The sequence below is a fragment of the Vulpes lagopus genome, chromosome 7, assembly GCF_018345385.1.
Source record: "Vulpes lagopus strain Blue_001 chromosome 7, ASM1834538v1, whole genome shotgun sequence".
In the NCBI taxonomy this organism is placed as follows: domain Eukaryota; kingdom Metazoa; phylum Chordata; class Mammalia; order Carnivora; family Canidae; genus Vulpes; species Vulpes lagopus.
This window is the reverse complement of record NC_054830.1, coordinates 106,362,926-106,385,050: the sequence shown is the minus strand read 5'-3', so window position 1 is coordinate 106,385,050 and position 22,125 is coordinate 106,362,926. Positions and strand designations below refer to the sequence as shown.

General features: G+C 41.8%; 1 protein-coding gene across 1 annotated transcript in view; it reads right to left on the bottom strand.

Annotated features, from left to right (window-relative positions):
* Window positions 1-9,310: 9,310 nt before the first annotated feature.
* The window catches only part of ETF1 (eukaryotic translation termination factor 1), a 31,625-nt gene continuing 18,810 nt past the window's right edge, over window positions 9,311-22,125 (bottom strand). Inside the window, exons 3-11 of the mRNA XM_041762764.1 lie at window positions 21,354-21,529; window positions 20,687-20,826; window positions 17,719-17,857; window positions 16,763-16,953; window positions 14,983-15,112; window positions 14,071-14,226; window positions 13,642-13,706; window positions 12,095-12,242; window positions 9,311-11,597 (exon numbers count right to left, since the gene is read on the bottom strand). Coding sequence (XP_041618698.1) covers window positions 11,515-11,597; window positions 12,095-12,242; window positions 13,642-13,706; window positions 14,071-14,226; window positions 14,983-15,112; window positions 16,763-16,953; window positions 17,719-17,857; window positions 20,687-20,826; window positions 21,354-21,529 — 1,228 coding nt within the window. The 3' untranslated portion in view covers window positions 9,311-11,514. The remainder of the gene's footprint in view (window positions 11,598-12,094; window positions 12,243-13,641; window positions 13,707-14,070; window positions 14,227-14,982; window positions 15,113-16,762; window positions 16,954-17,718; window positions 17,858-20,686; window positions 20,827-21,353; window positions 21,530-22,125) is intronic.

Sequence of the window (22,125 nt, the reverse complement as noted above, 5' to 3'; positions counted from 1 at the left end):
CGTCGGGCTCCCGATGCATGGAGCCTGCTTCTCCCTCTGCCTGTGTCTCTGCCTCTCTCTTTCTCTCTCTCTGTGTGACTATCATAAATAAATAAAAATTTAAAAAAAAAGTATGATAGCCAATACTGTTTGTGGAGTACTTAATACATGCTTTCACCAAGATCTTGGTAAGTGGTAGAGCTGTGATAGGAACTGGTGTCTAACTTAAGAGTAGTGCTTAACCGTGGTAAGTGGCTGCCTTTATGCTGGCACCCAGTAGGTACATCTGGCTTCCAGACAGCTGATGGATGAGATTGTTAGATGAGGTGGGCAGGCATGGTTGAACTGGCCTTGCCCCATGACACAGCTAGTGCAGCCAGTCAGGAGAGCTGCCAAGGAATTCTTCTAAGAAACTTAGTGACAAAGACCTGCTCTGATCTGCCAGAAGGGAAGTCCTGAGGCAGCAGCCATGGGGGCTGGAGATAGCAGACAGGCTCTGGAGGCTGAGAGTGGTGTTTGGGGGCTCCTCAGATGTTACCAGGGACCTCTTGTTTCTGAATCCAGTAGGTTTTTTTTTAGTCCTCATCTTACTTCAGTAATTTTCAGCAGCATTTGACCTGTACATGATCATCTCTTCTTTTTTTTTTTTAATATTTAAAAAATTTTTTTTTTATTTATGATAGTCACACAGAGAGAGAGGGAGAGAGGCAGAGACACAGGCAGAGGGAGAAGCAGGCTCCATGCACCGGGAGCCCGACGTGGGATTCGATCCCGGGTCTCCAGGATCGCGCCCTGGGCCAAAGGCAGGCGCCAAACCACTGCACCACCCAGGGATCCCCTTCTTTTTTTTTTTTTTTAATTGTTATTTATTTATGAGAGAGAGAGAGAGAGAGAGGCAGAGAGAGGAGCAGGCTCCATGCACCGGGAGCCCGATGTGGGATTCGATCCTGGGTCTCCAGGATCAGGCCCTGAGCCAAAGGCAGGTGCTAAACCGATGCGCCACCCAGGGATCCCTGATCATCTCTTCTTGAAGCCCTCTCTTTCATGGCTTATATGTCTTGATGAACAGTGTTCTACTTGGATGTTAAGTGTTTCAGGACTGAGCCCCACCCTCTCTTCTCAAATGTGAAACAAATTTCAAAAATCTAAATCGTCATCCTCCTGCCTAACACACCTGAATGGCTTTTCATAATATTCAGAATAAAATTTCAAGTTCTCAGCAAGGTGTTGAAGCTTAGCCTGTTCTCACTTGCTGGCTTTTCTTCTAGTTTCATCTTCTTTTGCACCTCTCCTTCATTCTCTGAGCTTCTTCCACACTGCTCTTCACCTGCCTCCTCAATTGTACTCTCCCCACCTCCCAAGTGTTGGGATGCTCCTCCTCCTCTTTGCCTAGTTAACACCTTTGTGCTCAGTTCAAGCATTATTGTGTTTTTTTTTTTTTTTAAGCATTATTGTTTTTATAAAAGCTTTCTCTGGGCTCTCTGGCCAGGTCAGAGTCCTGTGCAACAGTCTGTCAATGTGTGGTCCTCTCTCAGGTGTTCATCATAATAGGAATTTCACATTCATTGGAGTGATCCACTAGCCTGGGATGGCAATTGTGTATCTTTTGCTCCTGACTATAATTTAGGGTCTAGGGCAATGTTTGGTTGTGGTAGACACTTATTTTATGTAACACATGGAATAAACAGTTTATTTAACAAAATGCCCTGTGTTAAACTTGAAGAAAGTGAAAGAGAAGTTAAGTAAGGTTAAGTAAAATTATTTCCAAGCTCATGTAGTTAGTAAGTGCCAGAGTGAGACATAGTCATCTGGTTCCAGTCCCTGACCTGTGTTGCTTTCCTACCTGTTAAGTACTTTTTGGAAAATAAAGAGAAGGGGAAGAATGGGAAGAAAGGTAACTGAGAGACAAAGGGCTTCCTCCTGTCTCCATTAATGGAAATGTAGAGTTGGAGATTTAATAATGGAAGATTAGGGGCCCCTGGGTGACTCAGTCAGTTAAGTGTCCAACTCTTGATTTCAACTCTGGTCATAATTTCAGGGTTGTGAGATTGAGCCCTGTGTCAGGCTCAGTGCTGGGCATGGAGCCTGCTTAAGATTCTTCCTCTCCTTTCTCCACCCCTTTCTCTCTTAAGAAAAAAGAAAGAAAGGTTAGGATGATACCTAGCTTATGGTGAGCATGTATAATTATGGAGTTGTGGAATTGCTGTGTTGTACATCTGAAGCTAATGTAACATTGAGAGTCAACTGGTTTTCAGTTAAAATGAAACATTAGAATAAACAGGTCTGGAGAAAAAAAAGTGAAAGATTACATTCTGCCAAAGAGCTACATGAATGGCTAATAAGCACATGAAAAGATGCTCAACATCATTAGTCAGTAGGAAAATGCAAATGAAAACCAGAATGACACAAGCAATGAACAATCCAAAAAAGAGATTAAGAAAACAATTCTATTTATAGTAGCATTCATAAGAATAAAATACCTAGGAATAAACTTAACCAAGAAAGTGAAAGATTTGTACACAGTTGAAGGAAGCCAAAGACCTAAATAAAGACATACCGTATTGTGGATTGGAAGACTTAATATCTTTAATATAGCAATACTACCCAAAATAACCTACAGATTCAGTGCAGTCTGTATCAAAGTCCTAGTGATCTTTTCTGCAGAAATGGAAAAATTGATCCACAAATTCATATGGAATTAAAAGGAGCCCTGCCAGTGCCTCAGTGTATTCACTAACCTGGAAGCTCTCTGAACCCCATAATTTAGGGCTTTTAATGGCACCACTACGCAGACATTATTGGTTAAATCATTGGCCATCGGTAATTAACTTAACCTCCAGCCTTTCTCCCCTCCTCTAAGTGGGGCTGAGTGTTCCAAGGCCTGATTAGGCCTTTCTGGCAACCTGGCTCCATCCGAAGCCACCAGTCATCTCATTAGCATATGAAATGTACTCTTATCACTGTGGAGATTCCAAGGGTTTTATTTTTATTTTTATTTTTATTTTTATTTTTTTTTAAGATTTATTTATTCATGAGAGACACAGAAAAGCAGAAAGAGAGAGAGAGAGAGAGAGGCAGAGACACAGGCAGAGGGAGAAGCAGGCTCCTCTCAGGGAGCCCGATGTGGGACTCCATCCTGGGACTCCAGGATCATGCCCTGAGTCAAAGGCAGATGCTCAACGGCTGAGCCACCCAAGAGTCCCTATTCCAAGGGTTTTAGGAGTCTGTGCCAGGAGCTGGGGACAAAGAGCAAATATATATTTCTTAATGTATCACGCTTCTCTTTTTTTTTTTTTTTTTTTTTAAGATTTATTTATTTACTCAGAGAGAGAGAGAGAGAAAGGCAGAGACACAGGCAGAGAGACACACACAGAGAGAAGCAGGCTCCATGCAGGAAGCCCAATGTGGGACTCGATCCTGGGACTCCAGGATCACACCCCAGGCTGCAGGAGGCGCCAAACCGCTGCGCCACCGGGGCTGCCCTTTTTTTTTTTTTTTTTTAAATAAAGCTGATGCTTTTTAAAAAATTTTTTATTTATTTATGATAGTCACAGAGAGAGAGAGAGAGAGAGGCAGAGACACAGGCAGAGGGGGAAGCAGGCTCCATGCACCAGGAGCCCGACATGGGATTCGATCCCAGGTCTCCGGGATCGGGCCCTGGGCCAAAGGCAGACGCTAAACCGCTGGCGCCACCCAGGGATCCCTGTATTGCACTTCTCAACAATACCAAGAAACAAACATGCAACAACATGAATGTATCTGAAAAGTTCATCTAAAATGAAAGGAGCTAAATCAAAGAAGTGTGATCATATAAAAGATTACATATTGTACTAGTTCAGGAATACAGAGTTTCTAGCAAAGGCAAACTAGGGAGACAGATCAGTGGTTGGCTAGGGCTGGGAGTGGGAGCAGGATTGACTGCAGAAGGGCACAAAAGGCCTCTTGCAGTGATGACACTGGATGGTGTATTTTTTTTTTTTTAAGATTTTATTTATTCATGAGACACACACCACACACAGAGGCAGAGACACAGGCAGAGGGAGAAGCAGGCTCCATGCAGGGAGCCCGACGTGGGACTCCATCCTGGGACTCCAGGATCATGTCCTGGGCTGAAGGTGGCGCTAAACCACGGAGCTGCCCAGGCTGCCCTGGATTGTATTATTTATGCAACTGTACAACTTTATTCCAGAGAATCACTGAACTATATTTACAGTGGGTAAATTGTATGGTTTGTAAATTATACCTCAATAAAACTGCAAATAACAAAAATGATAGCAGGGTGAAGAAATCAGTGTCCTGAAATCTAAGTGGCATCCTGGTCTTTGGGTCAAGACAGGACCAACTCCTCTCCCTCTCCAACCTTGTCATCTATTTCTCTCTCCAGGCTGCCCACCCCTGCTTACCAGGCAGGTCAGGCACTCCCAGATGAAGTGGGAGCTACCCTGCCCATCCCTTCTCTGACACTCCTGTTATTCTTTGCTAACTGCCTTTGCTGCTAAAGAGCAGGGATAATTAGTGCCTGTTGTTCACCACTGTATCCCAGCATCTTGCACAGGCCCAGCACACAAGAAATGCCTGTAAATCTTGAACAAAAGAATAAAAACTGGGTTAACCCAAGTCTAATTTAAGGAGTTGGGGTGGCAGTGAGCTGAGGAAACAGAAAGCTGAGGACACTGAATTTCAAAGGGCCTTTGCTCAGCTAGCTGCCCAGGTAGTAGGCAGAGCCCTTTCCATGCCACCTCTCTTCAGAGTCAATTTGACAGGAGTGCAAGGGAGGGCCTCTAGTCCTAGCACAGGAATGCAGCTTTGTCTAAGGGAACTGCATGCAGCAACTCTTCGCTGGATGACATTCTGAACTATTATTGATAGAATCCTCTTCTGGAGGCCTTTCAGTGGGGATTGTGTTATGAGGTGGTTGGTCCATCCTACTCCTTGGAGAGCCTAGGCTGAGAATGTACATGGCTCTGGAAAGCCATGTAACATGGAGTGGATTGTACTGTATCATGTCCTGATTTTTCCTTCTTAAAGCGAGCTCCCATCTACCTTCCCCTATGTAGCACAATATCCCTGCATTTTTGCCTTTACCTTAGAAGGTCCTTGCCATTCTTCGGAGAGTCTCTGAAGTTTACACCCTCCTTTCCTGGTGTCCAGGCTTCCCTGGGAAATGGGTTTGCCCTCTAGATTTCCTTTGTGTGGGGATGAAGAACTGAGCAGAAGGGGCCGAGCCCATGGTATCTCCAGCTGAGTGGAAGAGCTGGAAGTCTGACAGGGAAACCTAGATTGGGGTAATTTGGAACCCTGGGGGCTGGAGAAGCAAGTTAATCTACCCACTCAAGCCAACCCTGACTCACAGGGAAGTGACTTCAAAACAGCTTTCATAACCCCACCTGGATGTTGGCCACGTTTCCCCTCCCAGCTCTGTCTTTGGCATCAAGCCACTCACTCTCTGATCCTCCCTTTTCTCATCCGTAACAAGGGGGAGAATGGAGTTTTGATGAAGAATAACAAAACCATCCATGTGTTAAGAGCAAAGACTTTGGAGCTGTAACATCAGGTGTTCCACGTTGGCTTTGCTAATTTGCCGCACAAGCATGACAAGTCATGTTCTCTGGGCTTCAGCTTTTTTTTTTTTTTAATTTTTAAAAAAACTTATTCATGAGACACACACACACACACACACACACACAGAGAGAGAGAGAGAGAATGAGAGAGAGGCAGAGGGAGAAGCAGGCTCCATGCAGGGAGCCCGTGGGACTTGATCCTGGGTCTCCAGGATCACGCCCTGGGCTGAAGGCGGTGCTAAACCGCTTAGCCACCCGGGCTGCCCTTTTCTTTTCTGATGAAGGGATTGAAGTAGCAAGGTCCCCTTCAAGTACTAAAATTATGATTCCTTAAGAAGTGAAAGTATGGGGCAACAGAAGAGTTGTATAAAGACATGACTGTAGCTGCTCCTTCCCATCATCCCCAGGGTTGCCCATTCAGCTAGGGGCCAAGGGCCCCCAGGAAGCCCTGTACTTTACACAGCCTCATCTCCTCCATCCAGCACGAGACCAACCCCAAAATGATTTTTTTAGGATCTTATTTTTTTAAGTAATCTGTAGAGAATACGGCTAATGTGGGGCTCAAACTCAACCCGGAGATCAAGAGGTATATGCTTTACTGAGCCAGTCAGGTTCCCCCAGCCCCATAGGATTTAATCTGAAGCATGTGACAGCAGCTATTCTCTTGGCCCTGCCTCTCCTCTCTTCTTTCCAGTCTGGGCCCAACTCTCAGGCACAGTGCCCTAGCCCCACTGGCTGCCTCTATAAGGATTTCTCCTGAGCTGTAAACCCTGTAGCAGAACTAACTTCTAAATGATGACCTCTGAGTGAAAACCAAACTTAATGAAGAATTAAACCAAAGTTGTGTTTTAAATACCTTATGAACCAATTCAAACCTAAATACTCATTATCACACTATTGTATAGTGGATGTTCATGATTCTGAACTGTTAAAGATAGTTAAGTATTGCTGTTTTTCTTCTACATTTCTGAAATTTCAAAATCTTCCTTAATGAATAGGTCTTATTATAAACCCCTTGATACTTCAATGTATATTTCCTAAGAAAAAGGATATTGTCTTACATAACTACAGTAGAGTTATCAAATTCAGGAGATTAACACTCATATAGTACTTTTTATCTATAGTCCACATTCCAGTTCCTTTGTCTTGCTGATGATATATTAAGAGTAGGGGCAGATGCCCTGGTCTCTGAGAAATTCCGTTATGTGTTCACATTCTTCTCTGAAGATGCTGAATAATCACTTATAGGGATCTTGTAGAGTCCAAGGGAGCTCTTTTATCCATCCTCAACTGTGGCTGTGCTGGGTTGACCAGTCAAAACTTGTATGTGTTGGGGGAAGGATAGAATTGCTAGATGGGTGCCTTCCCGATGACTTTGAGCTGTTGGTTATCCCTGAAAGCACAAGGGTTGGTGGTCAATCCACCCGTCTTAGCAGTACCAGCAACTGTTCTCTCCCTTCTTGAGCGAGGAATGACCTGCATTTACATTGGCTTTGAACCAAAAAGACTTGTCTTTGAGTTCCAGATTTTGTCACTTAGTAGCTTATGAACTTGGATGGGCAGGTATAAAACAATATCTTGTTTTTCTAAGGATTTTTTTTTAAAGATTTTATTTATTCATGAGACACAGGTAGAGGGAGAAGCAGGCTCCATGCACTGGGAGCCTGATCTGGGATTTGATCTCAGGACTTTTGGATCACGCCCTGGGCAGAAGGCAGGGGCTCAACCACTGAGCCACACAGGGATCCCTTTTTCTAAGGATCAATGAGATGATGCATGTGACAAGAGCTCTGGTCTGGCAACTATTCAACCAATGATGGTGATTGTAGTTACTTTACAGATGGGTAGCTCAAAGTCCAGATTGAGACTCCTGCATTCTCCTTGTTCACTCCATCCTTTAGTAGTTTGCCCCCTCTGTTTCTCAAAACTTTTAAGGGTAAGCAAGCTGTCCCAGGCACCTCTTACTGTTTGACAAAAATCTCCCCACCATAAACAACAGTTCTTCCACAGCCAGTATCCTTACCTCTAGCACCACCTCGTGGTTGCCAGTGCAAACACCCTGGCTACGTCCAGAGGACTGAGGTTGGTAGTGGCAGAACCATCAGAGCAGCTCTTATCTGACTGCTTGCAAAATGCCAGGCACTGTAACTATGCATTTCACCCTTCACAATCCTTATGGAGTAGGCATTATTACAGGTAGGGAAATTGCTGTTCAGAGGCATTAAAATAAGTTACCAAAGTATTACTAACAGAGCCAAGATTTCTACCCCAGTCAGACATCAGACTTGCTCACCATGATGCTACCCTGATAGTATTAAGGCTGGAAAAGCCTCTTAGGTTCAGACTTCCTTACCCTGACGTGGAAATTGAGGGATAGAAACTTACCTGAAATCACAAGGCCAACTCATGGAGCCAGAACCAAGGGTGTTTGTCCTAACAGCTGAACTCTTTGACCTGGCTCTTAGTAAGCCCCAGAATGAGCCTGCCAGGCAATTTCAGATTATACCTGAAACAGCATTCCCAGACAGGGCTCAGCGTCGATTATGAGAACCCTGGAGGTGAAGTATTTACACATGCACCTCTGGTTCCTGTTGTTCAGCCATGTCCTCGGAAACTCTGGCATCCAGTGCTTCTATACCCCTTGGCTGGTCATTTCCTATGTCCCTGGAGGCAGAGTCCCAACCAGGGTGGGACTTGGCAGGTGGGAGTCCCAGCAGGCGCTCACTCAAATTGGCAACAAGGGAGAAGCTGGCATGAGACTTAAATTCCACCTTGGCACTCAGCCCTGAATCCAGTGTGCCTGTCTGAGAGCGTCACCACATGAGAACTGGAGCCAGAGAACAAAAGATGGCAAACGCTACGGGCCCAGACAGGCAAACACAACAGCCCACATAGCCAGCACCATTGTGCTGCCTTCCAACTTTTGACTTCAAACAGCACCTAGGGATGTATTAGGAAAAATTATATACCTCCACCAGGCACTGGCATGTCTTCCCCTTCTCAGAGGGTGACTGTGTTTCATCAAGGCTCTCATCTAAATTGGGTGAGGAAATAGGCAAAAATATGTTGAAGCAGCATTACTGGTCAATTTTGTGAAATACATTTCCTTAAATATGGAGAGCAAAGCATGCATCACACCTTGCCTTTTTAAACCAGGCCCCCTAAAACACCAGATAGCTCTAAGCACCTTTCTTTAGGAAAAGCAAAAATGAATTCTCTTCTCTTGACCCAATCTGGAAGGCTTGGCTCTTGGATGAAGTCATTACTCTCCTACCCAGTATACCAAGTAAGGGAGAACAAGGAGGCTTAATTTCTGCTCTTCCATCTGGACCATCCACAGGTAACTAGATGTAGAAAAAGATCGACTGTGGAATTAGGCCTGGGGTAAATTTTGCTTCACTACTGCAGGGCTGCTACTTAAACTTTTTGGCCTGTTTCATCACTTATACAATGGGCACACCATCTACCTCCATGAAATCTTGAGTTACAGGGATAATGTAAATTGAAACAGCTTTTTAAAAAAGGGACAGGTTTCCCTTTGGTGGACATGTGGAATCAAGGAAGCTACAGACTAGTTTCACCCCAGCAACGTGAACCTTCACCTTCTGATGTTAACTTTGGGATCATGACCTCAGGCATCTTTTGCATATATCCTTCCAAAGGCAAATGCAACAAAGACAACTAGAATCACACCTTGGAGAGCTCACTCATACTCTGTGGTTCAGACCTCGCCAGGGAACAATCCTAAAGAATCTCAAGCACACAAAGTATATTCTTAAATATGGTTTAATACTCTTCTCCATTTCTGTACATCACAACACCAAGATTTCGCTGCTTAGGATCTCTCTGTAGAGGCTATAGAGAATGCAAAGGCTACGGTTTTCACCCCCTCTTATTTATGTGTTTGTATGTGTAAGTGTAATACATATCAGTATATATTGATACACACATCAATATATAATGCAATATATATCACCAAAGAGAACACATTGATTAAAGAAATACAAAAATTTGGCATCATTTCCAAACTTAAATAGTAAAAATAAAAACTACAAAAGGAGCTGCATACCCTAAATGTATCATGTGAAACAACAAGCATATTCAAAAATGTAAATTTACATCCAATTTCTCTGGTCTTGTCATATCACATTAGACCCATTTACAATGGCAAAACCCTAAGGTACTGCTGTGAAGAGAGCATGTTTGCTCGCTCTTGGGTGTTCTGCAAACAAACAGCAGAGCCCAAAGCAAAAGCCTGTTCCGGTGAAGCCTCCCACGTTGGTGAATACCAAAGAATTGACTCTTCTCACTGGGGGTTGACACATCAGGTTATACATTGAAAGACAGTCATTTGGACCTCAGAGTACAGTGTGAGAACCAGAAGCTTTACATTTAAGACATACTCCCTTCATTCAAGTGAAACAGGATTATTGGAACGATAGGCAGGTCTGCAACCTGGGAACAAGGAGCTGGTTCAGACCAATAAAGCTACGAGTGACTGAGTCAAGTCAGTGAAGAACAGCAGTCAGGCACTAAAGTGTTAAAAGTACCCAATTTGAAAACCAAATGCACCCCACTACCCTATCAGTGTGGGAATGATACCAATTGACTTTTAAAACCTTTGGTCCTTCAAAGTCCATTTGGTATACTTTTTTCCATTGCTACCACTGGGCACATCCTATACACTTTATTCACTGTCACCACCTCGGGCATGCCATGACCTTGCATGCCAGCTGGGGTCAAGTCCCACTTAGAGCCCAGCTGTGAAGCATAAGCTTCAGGTTTTCAGGCCCACTTTTGGATCCACCATATAGTTAAGTCCTTGGTGCCAGAAGCTGTGTCCCATCCCTTCCCACCCCTGCCCCCCCCACCACCCCCCTCCCATAATTTCTCATATGAGAGGTGCTTGTAAGTCCCATATTTGAAACAGATGCTCCAACCCCACCAGGAGGCCAGGGGTTTATAATTACATGCACAGTCATACATGTCTTGTCAGTCGTTCCTGTGAAAAACCTTGCAGTTCATTTAAAAAAAAATCAAAACATTCACATAATCTCATGCCATCCAACACAAGGAAAACACGACCACCTCCCTTTTACCAAGGACAGATCCAAGCAAAATAAAATATTCTTTAAATTTCTTTGCGTCCACTTAAATTGCATGTTTTATTTCTCCCAATCCCAGCAATAGCACAGAAGCCCCATCATATCCATCCCAAACTGGTTTCTAGTAGGCTAAGATTATGGGAACCCTTGTCAATGCAACTGCAAAACAGATGGAAGCAAACAGTGTACTTGGCCCAAATGCTTCATGTGTCAGTTTGACTTTGCAATGCAGTTTGCATCCTTGAAACTGACAGTCTGGAGGGGGAGGAGTAGTGTGAGGGAGTGAAGTTGAAATTGCCTCCTATTAGCTCACCCTTTCAACATTAAACAGAGACCAAGAGAGAAATGGTTCCGACATTTCACCGCGTGTATTTCTTCTTATGCAGTCTAAGCTGAGAATGCCATGTAAATGGGTCACTGCGAAATGCAGCAATTTAATTTTTCTCCAATCAAAATAAGAAACAAACCAGTATGATCTCATTTCTATTAACTTTTGAAGGTTTACAGCAGTTAAAGTATTTTTGATTCTATGTATGAAGGTTAAAAAAATCATTTTTTTTTCATAAAATACAAGAGCAACCAATTTCACCATCGAGTAAAAGTAAAAACTGGGATTCTTTTTTAAATTAGTCCAAAGTGGGATTTTAGGAACTTAGTTGTAGGCTGCTGCGCTGACACCATGACAAACCAAAGTGTAGGGTTGGGTCTCGTTTTGTTTCGGTTTTCTTTTCAATATCCAATGCTCATGGATTAAGTTCTGGAAATGTTCCAATTGTAAGGCAGGGATCTGTTTGGATTCCACCATGGGTATGCTCCTTGGGTTGGATGCTGGAGGGTGAGGCACATTTTGCCGGACCCATGTCGACTACCTAGTAGTCATCAAGGTCAAAAAATTCATCATCTCCTCCTTGGTATTCCATTCCCTGGAAATCTACTCGGTACCGCAAGATACCTGGGGAAGCAAATCAAAGAGTAAATCACCTGTGTTCCTGTGATGGGGAGGGTTTGCTTCGATAAGGAAAGCCCAATTCCCTTGTAGAATTACAGGAAACAAAGAGATGGTAATAAAAAATAGTCCCAACCATAAGGCACCTGCATGGCACAGTCGGTTGGATGCCTGACCCTTGGTTTCGGCTTAGGTTGGGTAGTAATCTCAGGATGGTGGATTGCGCCCCATGTCAGGCTCCACACTCAGCACAGAGAAGGCTTGAGTTTGTCTCTCCATCTGCCCCTTCGCACCCACCATGCATGCAGACTCCCCCTCCTCTCTAAAATAAATCAATCTTAAGAAAAGGGTCCCAACCAAGGAACCCGCGACCATGCCAAGTGTTGCCTCCACCCACCTGCCTTGGTGGGTGATAAGCACACCTTGCCTGAAATAACTTGATTTGGGGACAATAAAGCTTTGACCTGAGACCCTGGACTTTAACTTCCTTCCTTGCTACTCACCTCCAATTCCACCAAATCCTTTCACAAACTGGGATCCTTCTTGTGACTTATCTGTGACAATTTCCAATGTAGCTCCAAATTTTTTATAATTGTTAGCAAACCACTCCAGTAGGGGCATGCTCTCAATCAGCTCATGTTCTTGTCCTGTCTACAAGGGTGACCATGAGATACAGAAAAAATGGGATCAAGATGTATCAAGACTTAGTGATCCTAGCTTCCCCATCCGCCATCATTCTCATTCTCCCTCTCATTGAGTGCGTGTACAAGTCTCTATATGAGTTCTGGTTTCTAGTGACATAATTCTGATAGGATAGTTCTCTCTCTCTCTCTCTCTCTCTCTCTCTCTTTCTTTCTTTCTCTTTCTGATTTTATTTTTTTATTCATAGACACAGAGGGAGAAGCAGGCTCCACACAGGGAGCCCGATGTGGGACTCGATCCCGGGTCTCCAGGATCACACCCCAGGCTGCAGGTGGCGCCAAACCGCTGCGCCACCAGGGCTGCCCAGGACAGTTCTATTTCCAATAACATTCCTCCTAAGTCTCTGGTTTAGTGATGAAATGTCAACACACACTTAGTTTTTCAGCTTCTAGTTCCTGTTGTTTCAGAGTCAGACTGTTGTGAAGTGTCTCTAGGCAGTACTCGTTTAACAACCCAGAAGAGACACAACAGAACTGCTTTGGGAATAGCCTTGTAAAAAACAAAGTCCTTCAAGACACAATTTGAGGAAGCTACGACCCCTAAGGGATCTGTGCTGGGCAGACGACACTTTAAGCTATGGTGATGGCATTTAGACCAAACCTGTAGAAGCTGTTTCAGTCTAAGAGCTGATAAAGTCAGTGAAGAAAGCGGCAGATTCACAGTGCAAAAGAGATTTGACTAGTCAGTCAAATCTTCCTCTCTACTACTTCAAGAATGAGAATGCTTAACTAGGGACACCTGGGTGGCTCAGCAGTTGGGAGTCTGCATTCAGTTCAGGGCATGATCCTGGGGTTCTGGGATTGAGTCCCACATTGGGCTCCTTGCAGGAAGCCTGCTTCTCCCTCTGCCTGTCTTTGTGTCTCTCATGAATAAATAAATAAAATCTTAAAAAAAAAAAAATGCTTAACTACTTTAAAAATATCAAGCAACAGTAACTATGGCATAGCCTCCTTTCTTAGAATCAGACTGGCATGTTGGAGAAAAGAGGTGACCACGTCCTGTTGCCCGGCACTTCCCAAGTGCCAACAGTATGAAGTTCAGTTTCCTAAGGCAGATACTCTACACTGCCAGTGCTCTAACATGGATTTTTTTTTTTTTTAAGATTTTATTTATTTATTCATGAAAGACAGAGAGAGAGAGAGAGAGAGAGAGGGAGAGGCAGAGACCTAGGCAGAGGGAAAGAAGCAGGCTCCCCACGAGGAGCCTGATGTGGGACTCGATCCCAGGACCCCAGGATCATGACCCGAGCCAAAGGCAGATGCTCAACCACTGAGCCACCCAGGTGCCCCTCTAACATGGATTTATGTTTCCATGCATGTATCACCAAACTAGGAAAACAACCACATACCTCTTTGTCTGTGAAATGAGATTTATCCTTCTCTTGTTCTGGAGTTAGATAGAGAATTTTCTCCTCTGTAGTATTGGGGAAAAAAGGGTGTTAACCTGGTTCTCATATAGTAACAGATCTAAGTCTCATGAGATAAGTCAGGTTAGGTGAAAGGGATTCTGAACTCCCATAAACCTTCTTTTCATAAACATTAGTCCACATGCACTGAATGGCTAACATGTACACTGCTCCTACCATAAGTAAACACCAAAGACATTCAAGATACAATTCTTGTTCTCAGGAAACCTAAGTCTTAAGCAGACATTTATCACTTCAAGCAAAACAATTTATGAAAAATGAAGCCACCTCTTCCAAATCGCCACCCAAGGTTTCCAGAACACAGAGGTCACTAACAAATAGCAGTCTTATTTTATTTTCTAATTCACATACCTTCTGTGCCTTGGCAATGAAGAACGTATCTCATTATATCCAGATTTTCATAGACTATTAGAATCTCTACAGCTCCCATTTCTAAAGCCTTTAGTGTATCTTCAACTCCAAAACAGTACTTGCCCGTGTCCTGGCTGATTTCATCAAAGTATCGTCCTGTGATTAGGGAGAGGTAAATACATATGTTAAGGTTTCCTTTGTAGATACAGACTTTCTTGCTCAAAATCCAAGAGAGAGAGAGAGAAAAAAAACAAACCTTAAAAAATGAGTTATGTGCCAAAAGTCAGTGAAAAATTATTACTACTCTAGTCAAGACTCTAGAATTTGACTCAAGAGGTTAAGAGCTGGACCAAAAACACAACTGTTTGGAAAAATATGTGTGCTGTTAAATCAGAAACGAGGCCAAATAATGGCCAGATTAATCTCTAATTTAGGGCCTCTATTTACCACTCTATTACAAGGGATAATCTGCAAAATAAGACTGAAGTTTGGTTCCTGTTGCCAAAGGGTAGAAATAATTGAAATGTGAACACATTTATTAGAACCCATGACTAAAAAAGATGGGTTCCACTGAAGAAGTTTTTTTTTTTTTTAAAGATTTTATTTATTTATTCATGAGAGACAGAGAGAGAGAGAGAGGCAAAGACAAAGACAAAGGCAGAGGGAGAAGCAGGCTCCATGCAGGGAGACTGATGTGGGACTCGATCCCAGGTCTCCAGGATCACACCCCAGGCTGAAGGAGGCACTAAACCACTGAGCCACCGGGGCTGCCCTGAAGAAGTTTTTAATACAAATGCTAAATCTAACTTTTCCCTTTTCACCATCTTGTTACATACATAAAATCACGTACACACAAATATACAGATAAAAACATTTCAAAGAGGAAGTAAATAAATTGTATTTCACTGATACCTATTAATTTCTTCTCTTGAATGAATTTCACGTTGGAAAGGACTTCAGTAGATAACTCAATAGCTTGGTTGAATCCATTTTCGCCACCATAGGAAATATCAACTAATTTTAAAACTTTTGATTGCAACCTCTGACAAAGATATACATTAAAAAAAAAAAAAAAAGCATCATTAGTACTTCAAAACTCTTTTACCAAGATCCACGATTTTTTTTTTTAAAGATTTTATTTACTTATTCATGAGAGAGAGGCAGAAACATAGGCAGAGGGAGAAGCAGGCTCCATGCAGAGAGCCTGATGTGGGGACTCGATCCCAGGTCTCTAGGATTACACCCTGGGCTGAAGTCGACGCTAAACCAGCTGGGTCACTGGGGCTGCCTAACACCCACTTCTTCTTCTTCTTTTTTTTTTTTTTTCTTTTTTTTTTTTTAAAGAGTTTTTCTTTTCTTTTTTTTTTTTTTAATTTTTTATTTATTTATGATAGTCACAGAGAGAGAGAGAGAGAGGCAGAGACACAGGCGGAGGGAGAAGCAGGCTCCATGCACCGGGAGCCTGATGTGGGATTCGATCCCGGGTCTCCAGGATCGCGCCCTGGGCCAAAGGCAGGCGCCAAACCGCTGCGCCACCCAGGGATCCCCACCCACTTCTTCTTAATGGCATGCAAAGCTAAGCACTGTGAACACTGAAGTCTGAAAAGGGAGAATATAGGGTAAGAACCCAGTTTATTCACGAGCAGATCTCCATGAGCAACACCGTCGAGGATAAAACTTCCCCAGCCAATTATTCATATACTCGTTTAGACCTTTAAGAGGCCAACTCATTAATCATCAACAAGACTAAGTTTCTTTCTTTTTTTTTTTTTAAGACTAAGTTTCTTGGTAAGGATAAAGGAGACTGTTCCTGCTATCTAAGTTGGTAGCGTACACCACCATTTTGGTTGAGACTTCTATCATAATGCTGCTCCCTCTCTAATAGAGCACCTTGGAAATGTGATTATGTCCCAGCCCATGTCATAAACCAAAGATCTTTCTGGATCAAGTCAGCTAATCAGCTCTGTCATATTGCTAAGAGTTTTAATGCTTTATTTACCTCTACTAATAAATCAGAAAAATCAGCCCTTAGTTTCTTTGAAATCATACTTCATTTGGAGGCCAATTATCCACTATACTAGGAGCTACCATAGAACCAGAATGATTCTATCTAAAATGGCTGGTTTTAAAAGAGAAAAAATACCGAGAAAAGTATAAGAGAATGTTTCTTCACTCCCTGCTCAGGAACATGATGTGGGGCTCGATCCCAGGACCTTAGGATCATGACCTGAGCTAACGGCAGATGCTTAACCGACTAAGCCACCCAGATAACCCTGGGGGAATGCTTTTTTTTCTTTCTTTTTAAAAAGATTTTATTACTTATTTATTCATGAGACAGAGAAAGAGAGGCAGAGACACAGGCAGAGGGAGAAGCAGGCTCCCAGTGGGGAGCCCAATGTGGGACTCAATCCTAGGACCCTGGAATCATGACCTGCGCCGGAGGCAGACGCTTAACTACTGAGACACCCAGGCATTCCCAGGGGTGGGGTGGTGGGGTGGGGGTGTTTCTTAATAAACACCTTAATTCTGCCAATTAGAGCTAGGTTCTTTTTTCTTTGTTTTTCAGAACTAGGTTTTTAAACACGAAATATATCATTTGAAAACCCAAAGAGATGCACGTGTTCCAGTACTCAAAAGACGTACTTACTACCGCCTAGCAATGTAATTAACAAAGCATCTACTTCTCACTTACCTGATCAAACATATCAGATTGACTTAGTTCAGTTTTAAAGTCCGCTGATCCAGCTAAAACAAGACCAGCCACATTCACTTTGTCCCCAGAAATAAACAGCTGTACAGCAGTCTCAGCTACTTTCCGAACATAGTTATGTCGCTTTTCCATTCTTAAACGAGCAAAACGCAAGGCTGATTGACCTCCTCTACCTTTGACACAAAAAGTGGGGGGAGAAAGGGCAATCATTAAAAACATAAAAATAACTTGCTAAATAAAAACTAAGCAACCATGCCATTACCCAACAAAAGTACAAAGAGAAAAATTACTATTTCCTTAACTAAATGTTTGGCATAAACTGGTAATAGTTACCCGCTTAAAATGTTTAATTATCTTATCAAAAGAATGAGCCACAGTCATGAGTCATTTCATGATGTTTCTCCTATCACCTGGATTTATTAAAAAAAAATATATATTAATCTCTACCCCCAATGTGGGGCTTGAACTCAAAACTTGGAGATCAAGAGTTGCAAACTCAACCAAATGAGCCAGTCAGGCGCCCCTATAGGCTGACCCTTAAATAATAAAGGTTTGAATTAAACTGTGTGGGTTCACTTATATATGGATTTTTTCTGGATTTTTTCAATAAATACAATCTAGTTCTGTAAATATATTTTCTCTTCCATATGATTTTTAAAATATTTTTTCCCTACTTTAAAAATATAGTAAAAAAATGGTATAATATAACATATATAATGTGTTAATTGATGGTTTATGTTAATGCTAAGGCTTCCCAGTAATAGTTTATTAGTAAAGTTTTTGGGTAGCCAAAAGTTACATGCCGATTTTTCAACAAAAGCTATGTGTGTGTGGGGTCAGTGCCCCTCACTCCCATGTTGTTCAAGGGTCAACAGTACTATTTGTTTCTTTATTGCTAGACACAGATAAAATGGGCTTGTGTTCTCTTCTTGTGTTACCATGTTTCTTTGGGAGATCCACAGTGAACTTGTGCAAGACTTCTCTTGTGTTTCCTTGGAGTGTGCCAAAAAGTGCACCACTACCATCTATTACAATGAAGCCAAACTTGCTGTCATCTGAAAGTAGTGCTGTAAGAGCCTGAAAAGCAAACATAAGTACCACACAATAAATACCTAAGCTTTGCTAGGGTAAAGACAAAACCCAAAAGCAGGTATACTAGCCCTTTTACCCCACCCAGAATGGTATGAATACTTAGAGAAAAGCCATTTTATGGAATAATTTGGAATTCAGCTATAAATATGTAACCCATATGTACAATTCTGAACCAGCTGCAGAGTCTAGGGCCATACCACCCTGAACGCGCCCGATCTCGTCTGAACCAGCTGCAGGGAAAAAAACCCAACAATATTGACGTGAAGCCTTTCAACAAACCTGACCTGGACCCATGAATACAAACCCAACAGAGATAGAGGATTCAGGTTCATTCTAGTCTTTGATTTAATTTAGAGTGATGGAAATTCATGGAACATAACAGTTAGAAGTCTAACTTAAGAAAATAAGTCTAACCTCCAAAAGCTGACTTCCTGTAAAAGCCCAGCATCAACAGGCAGTATTCATCATAGCAAAGAGTATCTTGTAAATCAACTCTAGAGTAGGAGTATATGAGTAAAAAACCCGGAAACAAAGTCTATAGAAAGATCTAGTTTGGAAATTTTTCATTTAACTCCTATGTCTTGAGCCTCCTTAATGGTATCAGGATATAAAACTCAATCTTCTTTTAAAGGTATTATATAGCTAAATGATTTGGGTTTTATGGGGGAAAACCCTCCTTCTGGGTTAACATATAACACAGAACCCCATGGTTCTGCCTCCTGAAAGAGCAAATATTTAAATAGTCCTGGGCAAGAGTTTTCATGATGGGAGTCTACACCTGATAGATGACTAATTGCTAGATGCCAAGCTTTTCTGGAGCTAAGAAATATCCATTCCATTTTAACTAAGGAAGAAAATTTCCTTTAAGAATTGACCAGAAAGCAGATTAATCATTAAGGGTCAATCTTTAACCAAACCATGTCTGATCATTAGCATGAAGACATGAATGTTATACACATTATGTCACAGTGTTTGGTAGCTTAATTTAGGTTTTCAGGAATTCTCATTGGGGAATACTTATCCCTCATAAGAATGTATAATCAGGGCAGCCCGGATGGCTCAGCGGTTTAGCGCCACTTTCAGCCTAGGGCGTGATCCTGGAGACCCAGGATTGAATCCCACATCGGGCTCCCTGCATGGAGCCTGCTTCTCCCTCTGCCTGTGTCTCTTGTGAATAAATAAAATCTTAAAAAAGAAAAAAAGATTGTATAATCATCCTGATTACACAGAACATAAATTGTGTTGTGCAGGTCACATTCATATGTACTTATCAATATATCAATTAAAAGCCAAAATAAACAGAGCTAACAGGATTAAACAGTACCTTGTAAGAGTTAAGGTTTAGAAATACTAATGAAACTAGCTTAATAAGTTAAAGCTAAATAATATGCATACCAGGTAGCATTTAAATTAACAAGACTTAAAATCTGCTTTCATGAAACTAGATACAGGTAAATGGGACTAGATAAGAGCCTTCCCAATGAAGCTTTTCCCAGAAGGAGACTGACAAGATAGCCAAGAGAACAATCTCAACCATCTATGCAACAAACCAAGATTCAACTGGAACTGGACTTCCTGTCAAGTTAGCAGAAATCATCCATTGTAAACTGTGTCAACAAATGTCAGTTCTAATTCCACTGTAGAGGTTTTTCCCTAGGTCGATGAAAAGCAAAAGACTGAACTAGGAGCCAGCTGTGAATTCCTGATTGTTCTACTGTTGACTGATTTAGGTCACTCTAATGAGGCTTCCTTTCCACCCTTAAAATTTTATCTTATGGCAGCTCTGTCACTCAAAAGTTTTATTGGGGTGGGGGGGAAGATCTTATAGTCCTAAAGATTTTATCATTTGTGAGCTGATAACTAAGGGTGCTAGAAATACAACCAAGTTCATGTGTGTATGTATACATACATACATACATATATATATATATATATATATATATATATATATATATAGAGAGAGAGAGAGAGAGAGAGAGAGAGAGAGGGAGAGAGAGAGATGGAGATCAGGTGGGCAGTTACATCTTTACCTCTAACTAATTCTCCAAACCCAATTTAGCACTTCCTCAAACATGCTAAATGCTTATGTCATTAAGTGTGTCACAATCAAAGTAAAGTCTTTTTATTTTTTGCTAATAGCCAGCCTTGTGGTACAATGACTTAGAATCAGTCTGATGATTCTCCAAAAGCTTAAACAATTACATTACCCAGAAACTCCATTCCCTTTTTTCTTTAAAGATTTTATTTATTTATTCATGAGAGACACACAGAGAGGAGAGAGAGAGGCAGAGACAAAGACAGAGGGAAAACAGGCTCCATGCGGGGAGCCTGCTGTGGGACTTGATCCCAGGTCTCCAGGATCACGCCCGGGGCTGAAGGCGGTGCTAAACTGCTGAGCCACCAGGGCTGCCAAGAAATTCCATTCCTAAGCATACACTTGCCCCTGCTCCATGAAAACACACGGTCATGCAAAAATGTGTACATGTTCAGAGCAGCATTATTCCTAATAGCCAAACAGTGGAAATGACACAAATGCCCATCAAATCATGAACAGATACATAAAATGCAACAAATATCATTTCATAACAAAAAGGGATGAACTACTGATGCTAAGTTAAAGAAACCAGTCACAAAAAGCTACCCACTGTATGTAATGCCCAACATAAGCGAATCTAGAGACAGTAAAGATCAGTCATAGCCTTGAGGTGAGAGGTCTTGAGAGGGTGGGAAAGAAGTGAGGATTGGTAATGACTTCTAATGGGTATGTGGTTTCTTTCTAGAATGATGACAATATTCTCTGTTTGAACTTCTTACCTCTGTATGGAATTTGTTGTCACACAAATACAATGACGTATTAATTGGTTTAAAAGGTTCAAAGTCAATGTTGACTTTCTTTTCCTTTCCTTCTTCTGTTACAATTGTACCACAGTAAACAACCAGGCCATTTGGAGGTACTGCAAAAAAACACAATTTCTCTACTTAAATCCGCAGCTAATTTTCCTCAATTAACAGAAAATATTCCAACAGTCTACTGTCCCTGGTCCTTTATTTTCAAATATTTTTTTAAAATTTTATTTTTAGTAATCTCTACACTCAATGCGAGGCTCAAACTAACAACCTGGAGATGAAGAACTGCATGCTCTACTGACTGAGCCAGCCAGATGCCCTATGTCCCTGGCTCCTTTAAAACTTAATTTATATAAAGCAGAAATATTTGTAATCTTTCCTGCAGAATCCTTTCCCTAATTTTGAAAAATTCTGAAATGTTTTAAAAAAGGAGGATTTATGTCTTTAATTAACTACTAAAGAAAAGTAACTTAAAAAAAAAAAAAAAAGGTTAAATTCCAAGGCCGAAGGGACATTGCTGATAGATGTCTGAAAAAAACAAAAACATTAGTAACCAAAGGCATCATGGCAGGATCACAGTGGAAAATATAACCAAGATAAAGTAGAGGAGGAAAATGATTAAGCTCTAGATTACCTTTGTTATAAAGTTTGAGTCTTTGTTGTACAGATGTAATGGCTCCCAGGACTGAAAGGCGGTTTACTCGTGACTTAATGTTAGATGCAGTTCCAAACTCATCTGCTAACATTTTTGCCACTCGTGAAATCTGGTCTTTGGGAGGAATGATCAATGATATCATGCTTGTGCCATTGCTGTGGAAGAAAGAATAACATTAGAGGTTCAAGTACCACATTAGTGATGAGTTTAAATTCATGTTTATCATCGTTCAGAATATGGTAGGCACTCAATTATTTGTTTTATTTTATTTAAAGATTTTATTTATTTATTTATGAGAGACACGCAGAGAGAGGCAGAAAGGCAGAGGGAGAAGCGGGCTCCATGCAAGAAGTCCGATGTGGGACTTGATCCCAAAGACTCCAGGATCATGCCCTAAGTCAAAGCCAGATGCCCAACCACTGAGCCACCCAGGTGTCCCATGTTTGTTTATTTTTATTTTATTTTATTTATTTATTTTTAAAGATTTTTAATTTATTTGTGAGAGAGAGAGAGAGAGAGAGAGAGAGGCAGGCAGAGACACAAGCAGAGAGAGAAGCAGGCTCCATGCAGGGAGCCCGAAGTGGGACTAGATCCTGGGTCTCCAGGATTAGGCCCTGGGCTGCAGCTGGTGTTAAACCGCTGAGCCACCCAGGCTGTCCCCGTTTATTTTTATTTTATTTTATTTATTTTATTTTTATTTTTTAAAGATTTTATTTATTTATTCATGAGAGAGAGAGAGAGAGAGAGAGAG